At 37.0% G+C, this 16,796-nt stretch overlaps 1 protein-coding gene across 6 annotated transcripts in view; it reads right to left on the reverse strand.

The window, feature by feature from the left end:
- Positions 1-340: 340 nt before the first annotated feature.
- Positions 341-16,796, reverse strand: part of CNOT6L (CCR4-NOT transcription complex subunit 6 like) — a 122,866-nt gene continuing 106,410 nt past the window's right edge. For 5 of the 6 annotated variants that reach the window (XM_032633757.1, XM_032633754.1, XM_032633755.1 and 2 more), the window contains 2 exons: positions 15,113-15,315; positions 3,043-10,368 (listed from right to left, as the gene is read on the reverse strand). In XM_032633757.1, the coding sequence (XP_032489648.1) occupies positions 10,156-10,368; positions 15,113-15,315 (416 nt within the window). In that variant the 3' untranslated portion in view covers positions 3,043-10,155. Of the gene's footprint in view, positions 1,976-3,042; positions 10,369-15,112; positions 15,316-16,796 lie in introns of those variants that run through there. The other variant, XM_032633758.1, reaches the window with a different exon arrangement.

A 16,796-nucleotide genomic window follows, 5' to 3' on the forward strand; every position in this document is an offset into this window, starting at 1 on the left:
GCTGTGCACCTGTTCCTGGAGCAGCCAGCACACAGCTTGCAGGAGGCAGGGTGAGCAAACAGAACCCAGTTCTCCAAATATTGGGGCTCTGTGCTCTGACTGCCAACTGCTGCCTCTGATCACAAAGGTGCAAACACAGGGAGATCAGCTGGGTGCTTTGTGACCACCTAGAGGGGTGGGATAGGGAGGGAGGGAGGGAGACGCAAGAGGGAGGAGACACGGGGATATATGTACACATACAGCTGATTCACTTTGTTATACAGCAGAAACACAACACTGTAAAGCAATTACACTCCAATAAAGATGTTAAAAAAAAAAACCAAAACACAAAGGTGCAAACAAAGTAAGAGGCAGCCAGTGCTGTTGCACCCCCCCTCATTGTTGCAAGCCCCTCCCCCTCGGGCTGAAGTGACTTCCAGAAAATGTAAAGGGTTGGTGCCGTTCCCCCTGGAAACATCACAGCACAGCCTGTGCAGAGGAATACACCAGAAGAAAACCACTTTCCCAAAGAATTATAAGACCTGGGCTAACATTATGACCAGGAACTGGAGAGACACGTGGAAGTGGATTTTGAAAGCGCTGGGCCAGAGAGACCTCAGTAAGAGTACATAAGAAACAATTTATTGACACAGTGGCACTCTCTAATGATTCAAAATTTAAAGTCTTAGCAGGGAGTCCTGGAGGCAGTCCTAATATGCTTCTGGCATGACTCCTTAAAACTTGGCGTGGCAGGTCCTGTTCCTTGGGAAGCATACTCTGAGACGGAGATTAGTGTTCAGGAAACTTATTACTTTAGGAAGTGCTCTCAGAATCACACCCCACGAAAGGAATTAGAACTGGACCAAGGGAGAAGTTGGGTTACAGTGAAGTCTCAACAGAGGCACCATGGGGAAATCTGAACATCTGGTGGGTTGGCCCTTCAGAGTTGCTGAGGTGTGGACTGAGACCAGGCCCTCGTGCCCACACTGCCCAGGCACTGGATGTAGGTTGCCCCCAGGAAGGGGCCATGTGGGGCTCACCATGCTAGTGTTAAACTGCCATGAGAAAATACGGGTGCTACTACTACAAAGTGGGAGGCAGGAAGAAGCATGTCTGGAATCCACGGGATTCACTGGGCAGCTCTTGGTAATTTCATGCCCAGGTATGGGTTAGCAGACTGTTTACCAATGGCCCAACAAGCATGATACATCTTGTTGGGATGAAGGTCTGGGTCACCCAACGTTAGGGAAGCAACCTAGACTACTGATGTGGTGGTGCAAAGCTAGATGTGGAATGCATGATGGAAGAGGGAGGATGACATTAATCATATATTAATTGTAGCCTCAGCTCCACCAAATGTTTCTCACTTTCTGCACCATCTCCCACCCCATTTCTCCACTGTTATTGTAAGGGATACCTGCAGGAACCTGCTTAGTGGATTTGATAGGTGTACAAACATGGATAGGAAAAGGAATTAACACCCATGGATCAACCCTTGCCTCATGGGAGATGGGACTCCAAAACAAATCCTCTCCTCTCCTACCCCTCACGAAGACAATTTTGAGGTGCATTCCATTCAGCTCTTCAGAAGGTCAGTGGCAGGTTTATGCCCCAGTTGCCCAGAGGATTAGCTCAACAGTGCATCCTTGACTTGGCTTTCCCTCCTTCCCTATTTCATTCTTCCTAGTGCCCTACTCTGTTTTCTTGGGATCACTTCTTCAAATAGACCCCCTGCCTGCAAGCCCTTGTCTTGGTGTCTGCTTTTTGAGAGAACCATTTCATGGGATTTAGTTTCTTATATTCATTTTACCAATGAGGATGTGTTTTGCCCAAGATCACATGGTGGAATGCAAGGTCACCTGGTGAATGTCTTGATTGCCCTGTATGTCTTCTTAGTAAGGCAGTATCCTGAAACCTGGTCCCTTCAAGATCCACTTCAGAGGTGAGTGATTCTACTTTTGGAGGACTTCCAAAATGCTGGCCAACATCAAGGCCTCTGTAAAGAGATGGTCCTCAGGGTCAGTGACAGGCTCACAATGGGTCCTTAGTAGAAAAGACAAATCAGTAGGCACTGAGCTTTCAGCCTAGAGATTTGATGTTCTTAGCAATCTGTTCGAAAATAATCTGTCAGTATCTTCCTTAAACACTTGTTAAACTGGGCAGTTCAGTTTTTTATTATGTTTCACTCAATAATAATATTGAATTATTCATTTAAAAATAATCTGGTCCCAATCACACCATGTGTTAATATCATTTTTCTACTGAATATCCTTAAACATAATTTTCAGAATTCCTAATTATTTCACTGTGTGCCTTTCCCGCTCCTCTTCCAAGATTCTAAGATTTAAGATACCTTTAACAAAAACACTTCATTATTTTCTCCTTAATCATAAATAGAAGAGGATTTGGAAAGTGAATTCTTGGAGGATGGGGAACCTGTCCATCTTGTTCATAGCAGATACTCAAATGTCTGTTAAATGAATTTAACTCTAAGTCTTGGCAGGTTCACCTGTTGAGATTGGTCGATACTTGTAACTCGGAAGATCTGTCTGATAGTTGTCTATCAGTCAGGACCGGCTATATTATGCTGTAATAACAAACGTTTATTGAATTAAGACACTGAGATTTGGTGGTTGTTTTTCACTCACACTACATGCATGTCCTACGTAGTTCAGCAGGGGAGCTCTGTTCATAATTACTCAAGGATCTAGGATGAGAGGTTTGATCTCAACGTATGTTTCTATGATCATCAAGGCAAGAAAAGGGAATATGACAAACTGCACACTGGCTCTTAGAGCCCCACTCAGAAGTGACACATGGCCCTCTGCTCAGATTTCTTCAGCCAAAGCAAGTCTCATAACTACGACTATCTTCCAAATCTATTCTAAACAAAGTGTTACTTAAGTAGTAATATAGTTTTCACCAGGAAAAAAAAAAAATGTAGTATGAATTTGAAATTTTTGCCTGACCTTGACTCCTAACTTCACTTTAGAAGCGATATGCTGACCTTAAAGCAGACCCTTAAACTGCACACATAAAGAGTAAAAAACCAAGACAAAGGTATGCAGTTGCAAAATGGCCATTTATTGCCTACAGGGGAAGGAACGGGAGGGAGAGAAGGGGAAGTACACAGGTGCGAGGAAACAAGCATATATTTAGCCCTATACATCATGTGTGAGCAGTACCCAATCTCCAAAATGGAAAAAAGTATTTTGTCATCTGACATAGTAGTTAAGGTTCTTAAGCACCTCCCTCCTGAGCTGCCACAAGATTTAAAAGGCAGGACTGCTTTGTTTAGTCAATGTTCACATTAATGAAAAAATACTACCACCCAACTGTGTCCTTTTGCACGCATATTTTGTACAGTGTCTATTGTGAAAAACATCTCAGCTGAGCAGTTTGGTCAAGATACAGACCTCATCAACTGTTTAACCGTAATAAATAGAAAAATAAAGCAGCTGGTGATTTTGTCAGAGAGAATGTGTTCCGTTAAGCGTAGAACCACTTTCTCCGGGGATGACAGAGTGTTAAATGATTAGAACACCACAGAACCAGTCTATCAAACATTAAACACTAGCAACCTACAATTACATGGCACTTCATTAAATCTTCTGATTAATAAAAAAGAAAGAAAATCTCAGATTTTAAACTGATTATTAGAACACAATAACAAATTGATTTAGGGCTTGGCTTTTTCTTAGGACAGAAGCAAAGTAAATACACAACCTAAAACAGTAGAATCTGTTTTGGAATAGCATCAATAGAAACTACCAAGTTTGCAAGGAAACTTACCAAAACTTCTTGCTCATTGTTAAACTCATGTGCTTTGCTTTCCAACCATTTAATTAGTTACAAAAACACTTTAGAGGCCACAGAATGACTCAAATGTATGCAAAACAATGGAAATTAATTTAATGCCAAGAAATTAAAATAAATGAGCCCTTCCCTATTCAAATGGTAAACTGAGTGGAAGAGTCAGTCACCTCACGGACAATTAGTTGGCACTTGTTTTATGGTTGAAAGAAATCACGAAAGAAAAAATATATATAAATTAATCCACGGTGAATTTGACCAACACCCTGGCCCTTTCAGAGAGAAAAGGTACATACACACTCTCCAAAAAACCCCAAACAAAACCCACCTCCCTCCATGCCGCCCCGCTCCACTCAGACAACAAAACCCAAAGGTGAAACATTCATCCCTCTCAAAATAATACTAAGTACTCCAACGAATCCTACCCCTCAGCTTCTCCTAGATGAAAGAATTGCTTGCATGTGGACAACTGTACGAATGCCCATAGTGCACTTCTCAGTGCTGCTGGTGTTTAAGAAATTTGCCACTCACAACACTGAACAATTCCACACCCAGTGTGCAGCAACACAGCCATCCAAGCCACACCCCCAAAACCTGGCAGAGCACCGCTCAAGAATTTCAAAGGTAAGGAAATATATATTAAGCAAATTAAGCACAGAGAAAGGACAGTACAGTTTCTGAATAAATACACACCCGGACTACTGCATCACCTACTGCGTCAAGATTTAAACAAGTAGCGGGAAACTAAGCCTGTTCGGTGAGAAGCAAAGCCATTGTCTGACACACCAACGCTGAGCCAATTGTGTGAGTTAACTAATTAAACAAATGTGGTACATGTAACCATTGATAACTTGAAAGGAAATAGTCATATATCAGTAATTAGAAATTAACACAAAACTGAAATGAGCAAGAAAGGACCCCTTCTGAGAGGGTTACCACGATGCTTATGCTTTCGAGTTAAAAGTGACAGACATACAAATAGGGAAATTATCTAAATTTGGGGAGACTGTTGTAACAAAAACAACAACTAGTAGGCGCCAAACTATGTCTTCCGAAAGTTTCTGGAAGCTGAACGTACCCAATGCTACTGTGCCAAAAGACTCATATCACTTGGCATTTGCAAACACTCTTCATAATGTGATTTATTTCTGATGACACAATTCCTTGTGTCAGTACAATGCTACTAAATTTTATACCACTGCCATAGAAAATTAACATTTAATATGCAGAAATGTCCTTATTTCACATGCTTTGAAAGTGAAAATTATTTTACTTAAAATTCCGTTACTTCAATGTCATAATGTTTGTTGAATAAAACCTCAACATGCCTGTTTTCCTTTGGTTCCAAGAATAACCAAGTCTAACCAAACAAACTTATGCCAAAAGAAATTACTAACTAGGCTAATAAAGCTTGCTTTTCCTGGTATTTCCCTATTTCTTGTAGAACTTGTGATTTAACAGAGAAACTTACACAAGGCATCTGGTTAAAAACAAGAAACATGCACGTTCTCCCTTACCACCTTCCTGAAAAGAACTACCTTTTTCTTTCAGTGGATCTTGTTCAGAACACCCTACAGTATAGGTATAAGAACCTTCTTTTTTCTTTTAAGCTTTAAGGTGACACACAATGAAGATGTATCATGCTGTAAAACACAAGATGTTCTTGGCATCCTGTTCTTAAACAGATTACAACTTTGGTAAATAAACCAGGTTAAGATGAACTAATTTACTTAGGTTTGAATTCAAATTTAGTAATCATGATACTGTTAAAAAATTACAATCACTCAAAGCAACCATAAGTATAAAAGTTCTCATCTGTCTACGAATTCAAAACTTTAAAGCTCCTAGCTTAGAAAAATATTCTAATTTCCCTAGTTAATTTGTGTACCAATAATTCACAGAGTTCTACAAACAGGATACAGTTCAGAAGGAAAAGGTTAAACAAATCTTCTACACATTAGAAAGGTGTTTTTTTTTTTTTTAAGGGGGAGGACAGGTAGAAGAGAAAGACTACCTTACAAATGTGAGAACTCACATTTCTGTGAGTGCTATTTTGAAGATGTGCACTAAGGTCTTTGCTTGCTATGAAGCCATTATTCTCAGGGCCTGCCAAATTTATCAGAAACTGATGACGTTTTCTGTGACTGAAGCTACTGATCAGTCAGTACATTTTACAAAGCTATTAAAATCCCTCAGAAACTTAGAATACAAAGACCTTCGAAACAAAGAAGTAAGTACTGGGGACACAGTCAATTTTTATTGCTAGAAAATCTAGCCTTGGATTGGGAATGAAGAACCATGCCTCTGGTTCCATCGAAGAACACATTTAACCTTTTTTTTTTTTTCTTGTGCTTTCTCTATTCTTTGCTATTTGATTTGAAATTACACATGGCACTAGTGATTTTTAGAAACTCTTGGAAATGCAAGTTCAAACTTAATCTTTCGCCCATTTAATGGTATATACTTAGGAGATACAATTTTAAAATGGAACACCATATGATTGCCCGTGTTCCAGTTTTAATGTGTCACATCCTCAATTCTAATACAACCCGCCGTAGAATCAAGTGATATGAGCCTTCAGGATCTTTCAACTTTCTCCCTTGCTTCTCTGTGATTTAATAGGTAACTTTAAAACACCAAATAGGGACAAATAAGAAATGAAGCTTTATATTTCTGCAAACTACAACACTAAAACACAGTGGCTTCTGTAATACATTCACACAGGATGCTTATTAGTAAAATTAAATATTTGCCTATGAATATCAGAAAAGTAATCTGAAAAGAAAGAGCTTGGAACAAGGCAAATGGGAGGGAGGAAAAGCTGGTCTCAGAACCCATTGTGCCATACCTGACTTTAACATGTGATATTCAAACGAACGTTCACACGCCTTACATCAAAGAAATGAAACAAAAGTATTCAGCTACGTTGTACAAAAAGTTTTTTACATAAAACATCATAAATCTTGAACAGATTTACTATATTTGAATTCTAAAAAGTTGCCTATAGAATGGTGCTGGGATTCTGTTCTCTGCTTGCTTTTAGGCAGTGCTGTTGCTTAAAAGTTGACACCAGGCACAATATTTTAAAACAAAGTCAACAAGCAAGGAGCAGTACATGGATTTGAGCCTTTCCCAGATGTCAGTCCTGAGGATGCTGCAAGACTCCCCATCAAAATGTGTAAAGCTATGAGGCGGATACTGATGCCTGAGAGAGTGAGTGACGACATGTACTGTATGACTGCTGTAATGCCAAACAGTGCAGTTTTCCCCTCGTCAAACAGCACGGTTTCAATAAATTTAAAGAACACTCCAGTTCTTAGAAAAATATCAGAAATCATATTTAACAGTTAAAAAAAAAAACATTATCACAATCTAAAAATGCCCAAATTTTCTCTTATCTTCAGATAAAATATGCAGCAGCCCCATGGCATAAAGCTTATTAACTTATTCTGAGAACCAGAAAGTATATGAGCATAAATATTTTACTTTCACTGAATATATACCATATGTCATTCACCTCTTCCTTTTGGCTTTTCATGCCAAAGGTCCAAATGGCATGTGTTTTTAACAAGACAATACTGAGGAGAGCAGCATTTCTGATCATCTGAATTGGCAGCTCAAAACAGATACCACTCCTTTTACAAAGGGAACAAAGGGTGAAGGGTGTGTGAAATTTGGGCAGTGGGCTAAAGGGAAACCGTGCACATGAAATTTGGGTTACCATGCCCCAAGTGTGTTTGCCACCCAAAACAGAACACAATTACCTACTTTAACAGAGCTACTACCAACATTTACTAAAACCACATTAAAAATACACAGGATAATGAATGGTTTGAAAGAGTGCATTTGGAAGCAGAGAGAACCCAATTACACACCTTCCTGCAACAGAGTGCCTCAATCATACACAAAATAAACTTAAGCTGTTTACAATGTTTCCCAATTTTTTTTATTTTTCCCTCTACATTTAACTATTAAAAAAGTTTTTTTATTAATAAATGGGCTCCTCTGTGGTTCATATACAATCATAAGTGAACTTTTAAATTCCATTTTATACAAACATCTCAAAAAATATTGGGAGTGAAGTATGGTAAGAAATATTGCTCACATTGCTAATTAACATGCGTAGATGAAAGGAGGAAAATGTTTTGTTAGTGCATATACCTCCAGAGCAGAAAACCCACCCAAAACAAAAGATTTAAAATAAAACATACAGTAGCTGATTACAAAAAAAGGTAATGTCCACAAAATTAAGTTTTTCATGCTATTCTACTTTCCAGTACTATGTAATCAATTTGCATGGCTAGATGTTGAATGCTTGAGGTATATAAGAAGGGATACCTGCACATTGAGGAAAATCTGTCATCTTAAGGGTTGTTTCTTTGTTTATTTTGTTTATTCTGATATCTTGACATTTTTAAAAGAATATTTTATTTACATCAAACTTCACTCAACTACAATGACATTCCAATTATAATAGATGACAAACAACGCCTCTATCACTAGGCACTTTTAAAAGGGAGTTTAGGCTTTACAGAACCCTTCTGATGCAATCCCATATATGACATTACATCAACCCACCTCCCTCGTCGCACTAAAATTACCCTTCAGGGGAAATATCATATTATGTAGCCTGATTAATTTACTATGGAAGAAATCAGTATAAAATGACCACAGGAAATGCATCATTTAAGACTAATAAAACAGCCTAAGATGTCAGGTTTGAAAGAGGAGACAAATTGTATATATTTAAAACTAATTAAATAATTTAAATTTGACCTGTACTTTATATATTAGTGAAACACAAATATAGGCTATTTTCTTTTAAAATTTCATTCACATAATGGAAAGTTTCTTGTTTATTAAAAATATCACATTTTGAGACTAGAAACAGTAAAGTGCATGAAAAGTTTAAAATATAAATTTCAGAAAACTCTTATAGCAGCAAAAAAGCAGAATAAAGAAAAACTTAAAAACACAGACACAACCTTTTCCTGTTACTGTGCCGTAATTAACATCAAGTAGCCAACCAATTTTTCCCCCATTAAATGGTATTTCAACCACTGCCTCTTGAGTCACAGATTTTCAACTGGCCCCTCCTGGGCGAAAAAAGGATTCTAACATATCTAAAGAGCATCAACAGTTGGGAATAAACCAGTAGCTTCTTAATTCAACCCTGACAGACAACGGAAACAAAGATTAAAAGCATATAATGGCCATTTGGCAACTAGAGTCAGGAAAAATGATCCAAGGTTTTCAACTACTCCCTGTTCTCTCTCCCAAATCCTTTCCACTGTCACCTCAAAAAGCCAAAACCAACAGCCACTTGACCTACTCTGGGAAACACATGGAATATTTGTAGCTTTCTTCTTCTAAAACTTTGATCAGGGCCTTTTCATTCAGTAGTTATTTTTTAAACATTTGACCATAACAGCAAAAATGATACAGATCATATAATATCTGTTTTTTCCAGCACAACCAGGCAGAAAAGGGTGGATGGAAACAATAAAAAATACTGGACACTAATTTTGTGGGCATCCTAAATAGACCAAATTCTATTTTCAAGATGTGTGGCAGTAGCAATTACCCGTTGTTTTCCTATAAAGAAAATGAACAGACAGACTTAGAATTAACACTTCTAGTAAGGTTATAACTAATAGGGGAACAAAATACAGAATGATTCCTCAAAAAACAAAACAAACAAATAAAAAAAAACCAACCAGCACTTCCCCAACAAATTGTTGTGTGCTGTTAAATGCTTGATTTTGAAACCATATTGTGCAATCACCTTTCATTTCTCAGTTTTTCTCATTACGGCTAGTTTACGTACAGACCTAGCAAATTTAAGTGCTTTGTTAATGTGCAAATGACTGGGGAGCCAAAAATCAGTTTGTTATCATGGAAAACAGAAATTCAAGGCCGTTTCCTGCAAGGCATGCCATCATTCAGTTTAAAATCTTTTATTTATAGTTTTTAAAAACTGCCTTTCACAAAAATGAAAAATGGTTGGCTCACTTGAAACCATTCAAAAGTATTTGTTCTGGAAAAACAAATACCCTGTTGTTGGGCCTTGAACTGGTGATTTATCAATTATGAATGCTGACTCCTAATCTAATATGAAGAAGGTCCCACTTAAAAACATGTTAAATTAAAAATTTGGAAAGAGAGTGATAATACTTTGGTTCCAGCCCTAGTGCCAAATGATACCAATATGCACAAAATTGTACAAAATCTTATAGCAAACACATAATGAAAGGAACCTGAAGAAGCAGCTTAAGGATGGCCATACTTCACTCCTACATACTTTGATTTACAACTGTACAGGTCCATGGTAACAGACCCCCGTCTTTGCGGGGCAGTACTCCACTACCTCCGATTAGGCAAGTGAACCCCATTGACAAGAGGCAGGAGTGGAGGGTGGAGTTCAAGTTGTGTTAACAGTGAGAAGTGGTCTGAAGGGATGTGAGGGTGTGGACACCCAGTGATGTTGTTCTCAACCAGCCATTGAGGATCTAAAGGCCCCAGGACACCAAGCACGTTCATATGAGTCTTGGAATAGAAAATGTAGTCAATCACGCCCTGAAAAGAGATTGGGAGTTGGGAAAAAAAGAAAAATATATGCTTAGATAAAAGAAAAACTTAAGATATATATAAGAACAATTCATAATTTGTAAAAGCCAAATACCTGAGTAACCTGTATTTCTGGTACACCTGCTGTCTTCACAATGGGTCAAAGAGAGCTCAAATCTTGAATGGGTATTACATGAAACAAAGGTGGCTGGACAGGGAAACACAGTACCCTAGTGGAATCATAAAGCCTTGCACATGTGCATAAGTGGTAAGCAAACTGAGAAGCTAAGCACACCAAATCATGTCTAGGCATCTTTAGAACTGGCTTGCTTGGGTCAGTGAAATCTAATTTATCAGTATAAACAATATGGAAACTGCACTGACTCTGTTACAATAAACAGAAAATCAGAATATTTATACAAACATATACAAAGTTAATGAAAAGTTATGACAAGAATAATTCTTGTAATGATAACTGGTATGATATTCAGTTATTTGTACATCAATCAAACACATCTGAATGAAGCCACTGTAAAGCATGTTTTCAGATTTGCTAATCCTAGTTCAGCTTTCCCAAATTTTATACATATATACAAAATACTGCACACATTTAATCATTCTAATCTGTTCTTAAGTTTAGAATATTCACTTTCACAAATCCTGGTGTACTATAAATTCTGGATTCCTTGCTGCACAACAGTACCTCAGCAAAAAACATTCAGTAAAGACCTATCTATGTATTCAGTTGTATCTCTCAGAGCTAGATGATTCGGTTTATCTGATCAGTAAGTTTCAAAACTAGTGTGCTTTTTTTGCCCCAGGCTATGTATGCAAGAGTGTGAAGTCAGATTTCTTCCTTCCCACATCAAGAGAGACTGAGCCCAAGTATGAAGAAAGAGTTCCACACCTGGAAATACCTATTCATAAATACTATACACAGTGAGTTCTAGCTAATATTTTTAAATGGTATCACAGTAAAATGGGCTACTTTATTAAAAGAAAAAAAAAAGAATTCAATGAAAAAAATTATACTGTGAAATTTCAGAAACAATTACCTTAGTTGGCTGATTTTGACGTGACCAAGACCAAAACAACAAAACAGTCCTTTTGAGGGAGAGGGCCTTATTCAACATTAGATACTTTAACCTTACTTTACCACAGATTAAGGAACCTACGTGAATCCAGGGGAGTACCTTCTGCCATTAATGCTCCAAATCCAAATAGTCAAGAAATATTAATACAATGTATTTTTGTCCCTTCATTTTGGCTAATGCCTAGTTTTGCAGTGACATTTTAGGAAAAGGGTTGACAAGAGTTTCAGTGGTTTTACTTTCTTTTATGAGACCACCCTTTGCTTCAGCAAACACATTTAAAACATTTGTGTTTTAAACAAAACACAAACAAAACATTTTCAATTAGTTATGTTGAATAAAACCTCTTATAACTTATCACTTTATTATAAAGTAGCATTATTCACATTAGCTACTAGAGTTAGAGAATCCTTTGCAAACATAGGCCCCAATAACGATGTTAAACATTCCAGAAAGTAAGAACTGGAGATATCACTTGTAACTTGTTTTCTTGTTTTGAAACATCCAGAGTAAAAGCTCTAATCAAAATCCTTAGCAAGTTCATGTCTGAACTCGCCCAAGTATTTATACATATATACACCTTGTACACTGTATCATATTCACAAAGAAGGTTATAGACTAACGATTCTTAACCTTTTCTGATTCAAACTGTTTCTTTTTTTAAAAGATCATGAAAAGGTGGGAAAAGTCTTTATATCAGTAAAGTCTATAGGTAAGTCTATAGAAGTGTATATGAGAAAAAAGTAAAAACAATGAAAATAGTTTGAGGTAACATTATGCTAAGTTTTGTTTTGTAAAAGAATGTGAGAAAATTATACACTATAAATTTCACAATGTGTAACAGAAAGATTTACTACTTGACGTAATAGGAAAACTGTCCTTCCTTTTTTCATTAAATGGTTCAGACACACCCTTAGATTGGCGCGGGACAGGAGGGGGGGGCAGGTGATGGTGAAAGCAGCGGCAAGTTTGAATTAGGCTGTTTATTCAACTTATCTGATGTTACGAACTGAATATTTGTGTTCCCCCCAAATTTCTATGTTGAAATCCTAACCCCTAACCTGATGGTATAAGAGGCTGGGGCTTTTGGCAGGTGATTAGGTCATAAAGATGGAACCCTCATGAATGGGATTAGTGCTCTATAAAAAGAAACCCCAGAGAGCTCTCATGTGAGGATGCAATGAGAAAACAGCTGTCTGCAACCCAAAAGAGGACCCTCATTAGAACGTGACCATGCTGGCACCTGATCTTACGCTTCAAGCCTCCAGAACTGTGAGAAATAAATTTCTGTTGTTTTATAAGCCACAGTTTATGGTATTCTGTTATGGCAACCTAAACTCACTAAGAAACCTTGTCTACAAGTAATTCTCCTAACTGCTTACCCTTCAAGTCATTCCAAATCAGTTCTAGATTAAATGACTCTGAGTTCTAAATACCACGTTTCTACATTTCTAATTTATTTGAGAACCAAGTAAGTAAAAAATGCTAAGCCAAGTAAACAAAGTTTAACAGTACTCCATTGATGCAATGGCAGAATACTATACTTCGATCTTTATTTAATGCTAATCACATGACATTTTTACATTTGATGTTACCTACCCTTTTTTACCAGCTGCCTTCAATATTGGCACAGCACTAATTACATAAAATGCTTTGTAAGAAATTGAAAAGTTTATTGTCTGCTACTTGGACCAAAAGCTTAATTCTCTCTAGTCAGGTATGCCCTTAGTTTATTCTCTGATCATCCTTCTTTTCCATCCTATTCCACCCTCCCATCCATCCACCCAGCCAGCCAGCGTTATTTATCCTCCCCATTCATGCCTCTCTCGTGCGGATTTATAGTTCTGCCATTTCTCATCCTATCCTACATATGCTAACATCAAACACTCTCTGAACCATGCACTTTTGGTTCTTTAACTGTACTTCTTTAGACAACATAAATGCTTCAATAAGATTCTTTTATTCACTTATTAATACATGTAAGTTCTTTTGAAGAAACATCAACAAAAGACTTGAAAACAACTCAGATGGTCGAGGAAGATGGCTTAGATTAATATTCTAAACATTATTTCCCTAATTTTTACTTTGTGGATAAGGTAAAAGTAACCTTTATAAAAGCCTAGTTAAGGTAGAAATGATTTGGTCTTTTTACCTATACACAAACCAAAAGAACAATAAGAGTTGTAGAATTACTGAACACTTATTTTAAGGAACTTTATTTTAGGTTTTCTGGGTTGTGCTGTGCTGGCAGAGCTGTATTATATACCACTGTATAGGATTTAACCTACAGTAATCTGTGTATCATTAAGTCCCGAGGTTTTCCTTTAAGCTTACACAAGAAGCCATGGTATGATAGAGTCAGCTAGTACTTGCTTTCTTAGCACTTCATCCCGACTCTGTGTTCAATGATATGACGTTGGGAGCTTGAAATCTACTACAATGGGAGTACACGTACCACAGAAATCAGCAAACACTACAAATATGGGCTTCTTTTTTTCTCAGAAAGCTGATTATTAAATATGTACCAGCACATTACTGCATATGAGTGATCTGAACAAAATCAATTATCTCTGAATAGTATTTTCTACTCTAACAGCAAAAATACTAAAATTAGATTCAACTTCTAAACAATTCTTTTCCACTTCTTGATTACAAAAACTGACCAATAACATAAGCACACAAATTTCCTTTCTTCTTCCTACTATCTGTTTCTTGGAAAGGGGCTAACAAGCACTGAAAATGGAAAAAGGTCATCGGAGATGTGTAAGAGCCCAATTCATAAATTTCCTTTGGTATTTTATTAAATTCCCCATCTAGGATTCTTACTCCTAACCACTTTCTAACATCTACATTTTTTCAGCATAGTATAAGACTTTAGGATAGATGCCTGAAATGCCAGAAAGTCAAACAAAGGTACAATAGAAGAGCTACAGGCAGAGTGATTAGAAAACTGGCAAAGGGAAAGGGACTGACTACAGAAAATCACTACCAACAATGTTTCAAAAGAACAACTGGTTTTGTACAACTGGCCCTCTAATTTTTTTTTTTCTTATTTTGCGAAAAAAAGAAAATCTTTCTTGTCCTTTTACTAAGCTGGAATGGTCTACTGTCTGGGCATTGATTAGTATGACAACATGGATATAAAATAGACCCTAAGCACAACTTTCTCTAGCCCATCTCACCAAGAAACCTGGAAAATTTAAAGATAAATAAGATATCAATGGAAAGTACTAAGAAAATTTTGAGGGAATACTCTACAAATTCATTCAAGATGAATGTAGCTATATCAGGTTGCTTATTATTTGGATCCTTACTGAAAGTCAGGGATGGTATGGACAAGTGAAGATTAACTATGTTAATAAATATAAAGTGCCTTTGAACAGTGCCTGGCACACACATAGTAAAGTATTTCGGAATTTTTTGCTATTATCATGGTTATTTGAAATTTGAACAAATAAGGGTTCAAAGAGGATTCTCAAGTCAACAATAACCACCACAAAACCTAAGAAACCTCCTTACATTACGTGCACACTTAGCCAAGACATTTTGAGAATGTAAAAAATCCTGAAGATTACACTGTTAAGCATAAATAACACATATCTTTCTTGTCACATGTTTGCATTTGACATAATTTCTATGCCAACCCAGAGGCTGTCACTTACTTTGAAATCAAAGGTGTAATTGGTGTAAGGCATCAAGTTATTTTCATAGGCGCTCTTCAGTTGGAAGCCATGTGTGATTCTCCCTTCTGAGCTTCCATTCTTTCCATTGCAGCTGAAGTTCATAAGACACTCATTGTACCTTAGTTCCTTGAAGTCTTTATGGTTGTCAGCTACTCCTCCATTGCTTAAATATTCCACGACACCTAGTAGAATACAGAAGGAAGAAACACTGCCATTTAGCACTTAGACCTTACAGAAGACTTCATTGGCCAAAATCTGTTGCCAGGTGCAGAAGTTCAGAGAACAGAAGTTCAGAGTGGTTTTATTATACTGAATATTTACTTTTACATATGAAACTGCCTTTTTGTTGTTGATGCTTAAAAAAAATCAAGTATCAGCAACTTCATATGGTTCCATCAAACTGAGGTGTATTTGCCTATTCCAGAGCAAAATGTCCTGATCACCCAGAAACATCTTCAGTTTTCTTAATGGTTCTTCAAGCTGAAGATGATTCCCAGGGTCTAGGATGGCATTCACCAGAAGGGTCTTGACCCTAAGTATTCTTAGAATGTTATTGCAAAGCACTATCTCTTTAGCATTTCAACATTCTATGCAGTCCATCAACAACTTCTGGAATATGTAAAATATAGCATACATAATAAAAAATTTTAAATCATTGACAATAAAAATAGATTTTGCATCTTCAACACTGCAATGTCTAGCTTCAGCTAGGCCACATCATTCTTTGTTTTGAGCTGCAGTGACACTAAACAGTACATTATACGCTGGAGGTATACCACTTGGTCAAAAATATTAGATGTGTCTAAAAAGCTGAAGAGAGCAGAGGCATTCAGAAAAAGCTCACCACTTCCACTGAATAAGTAAACATGAAAAAAGTACCACAACCCTTCTTATGACGATGATGATTACTAAAGTTTGTCAGTCATCTCTTTCTATTTGTGATCAGGAATGACAGCAACATATATAATGAATAAATGATGAGCACAACATCAGTATTGTGAAGAGCTGAAAAGGAGCTATCATTTATCTAGCAGTTACTACATGCCAGGCACTGTTGTAAGAGCCTTACACACTTAAACCTTACAAACAACTCTATGACGTGGATAAAATGATTACCCCTTTATTTAAAAATGAGGAACTTAGCCATAGATTGCATAGCTCCTAAGTGGCAGAACCAGGATCCAGCCCTGACAGTCTGGCTTGAGTCAACTCGGCATGCTGTGATGCCAAATGATAGCTCATTGGCTTATAACCAAATCAAATGAGATGGGGGAAACCTGTGCTTGAGAGCACTTTACTCAAGAAAAGAAAAGGATTAAAAAAGGAGGACATGGTTAAGGTGTCAATGAGCCTTGGGGCTGAATACAAACACTTGTGAAAGGACGATTTCGACATTTATTTGCTAAGGAGAAAAAGCAAAGGTGTTTTCTAGATTTGAGACTTTTATTAATATTACAGTTGTAGGCATTTGGGTTATGTTATATTTATTCTTGAGTGGTTATTTTAAACAATTTAAAGTAGCTTACTGAAAATATACAAAATTTAGAATATGCCTCAGTAGTAGCAAAACTGTGATACTATAATGTTTTACATTTGAATTTTAATATCTAAGTGCAGAACTGATTTTTTTACAAAGATCTAAAATAATTTAAGTTAGGACATA

Source organism: Phocoena sinus, chromosome 5, assembly GCF_008692025.1.
Source record: "Phocoena sinus isolate mPhoSin1 chromosome 5, mPhoSin1.pri, whole genome shotgun sequence".
In the NCBI taxonomy this organism is placed as follows: domain Eukaryota; kingdom Metazoa; phylum Chordata; class Mammalia; order Artiodactyla; family Phocoenidae; genus Phocoena; species Phocoena sinus.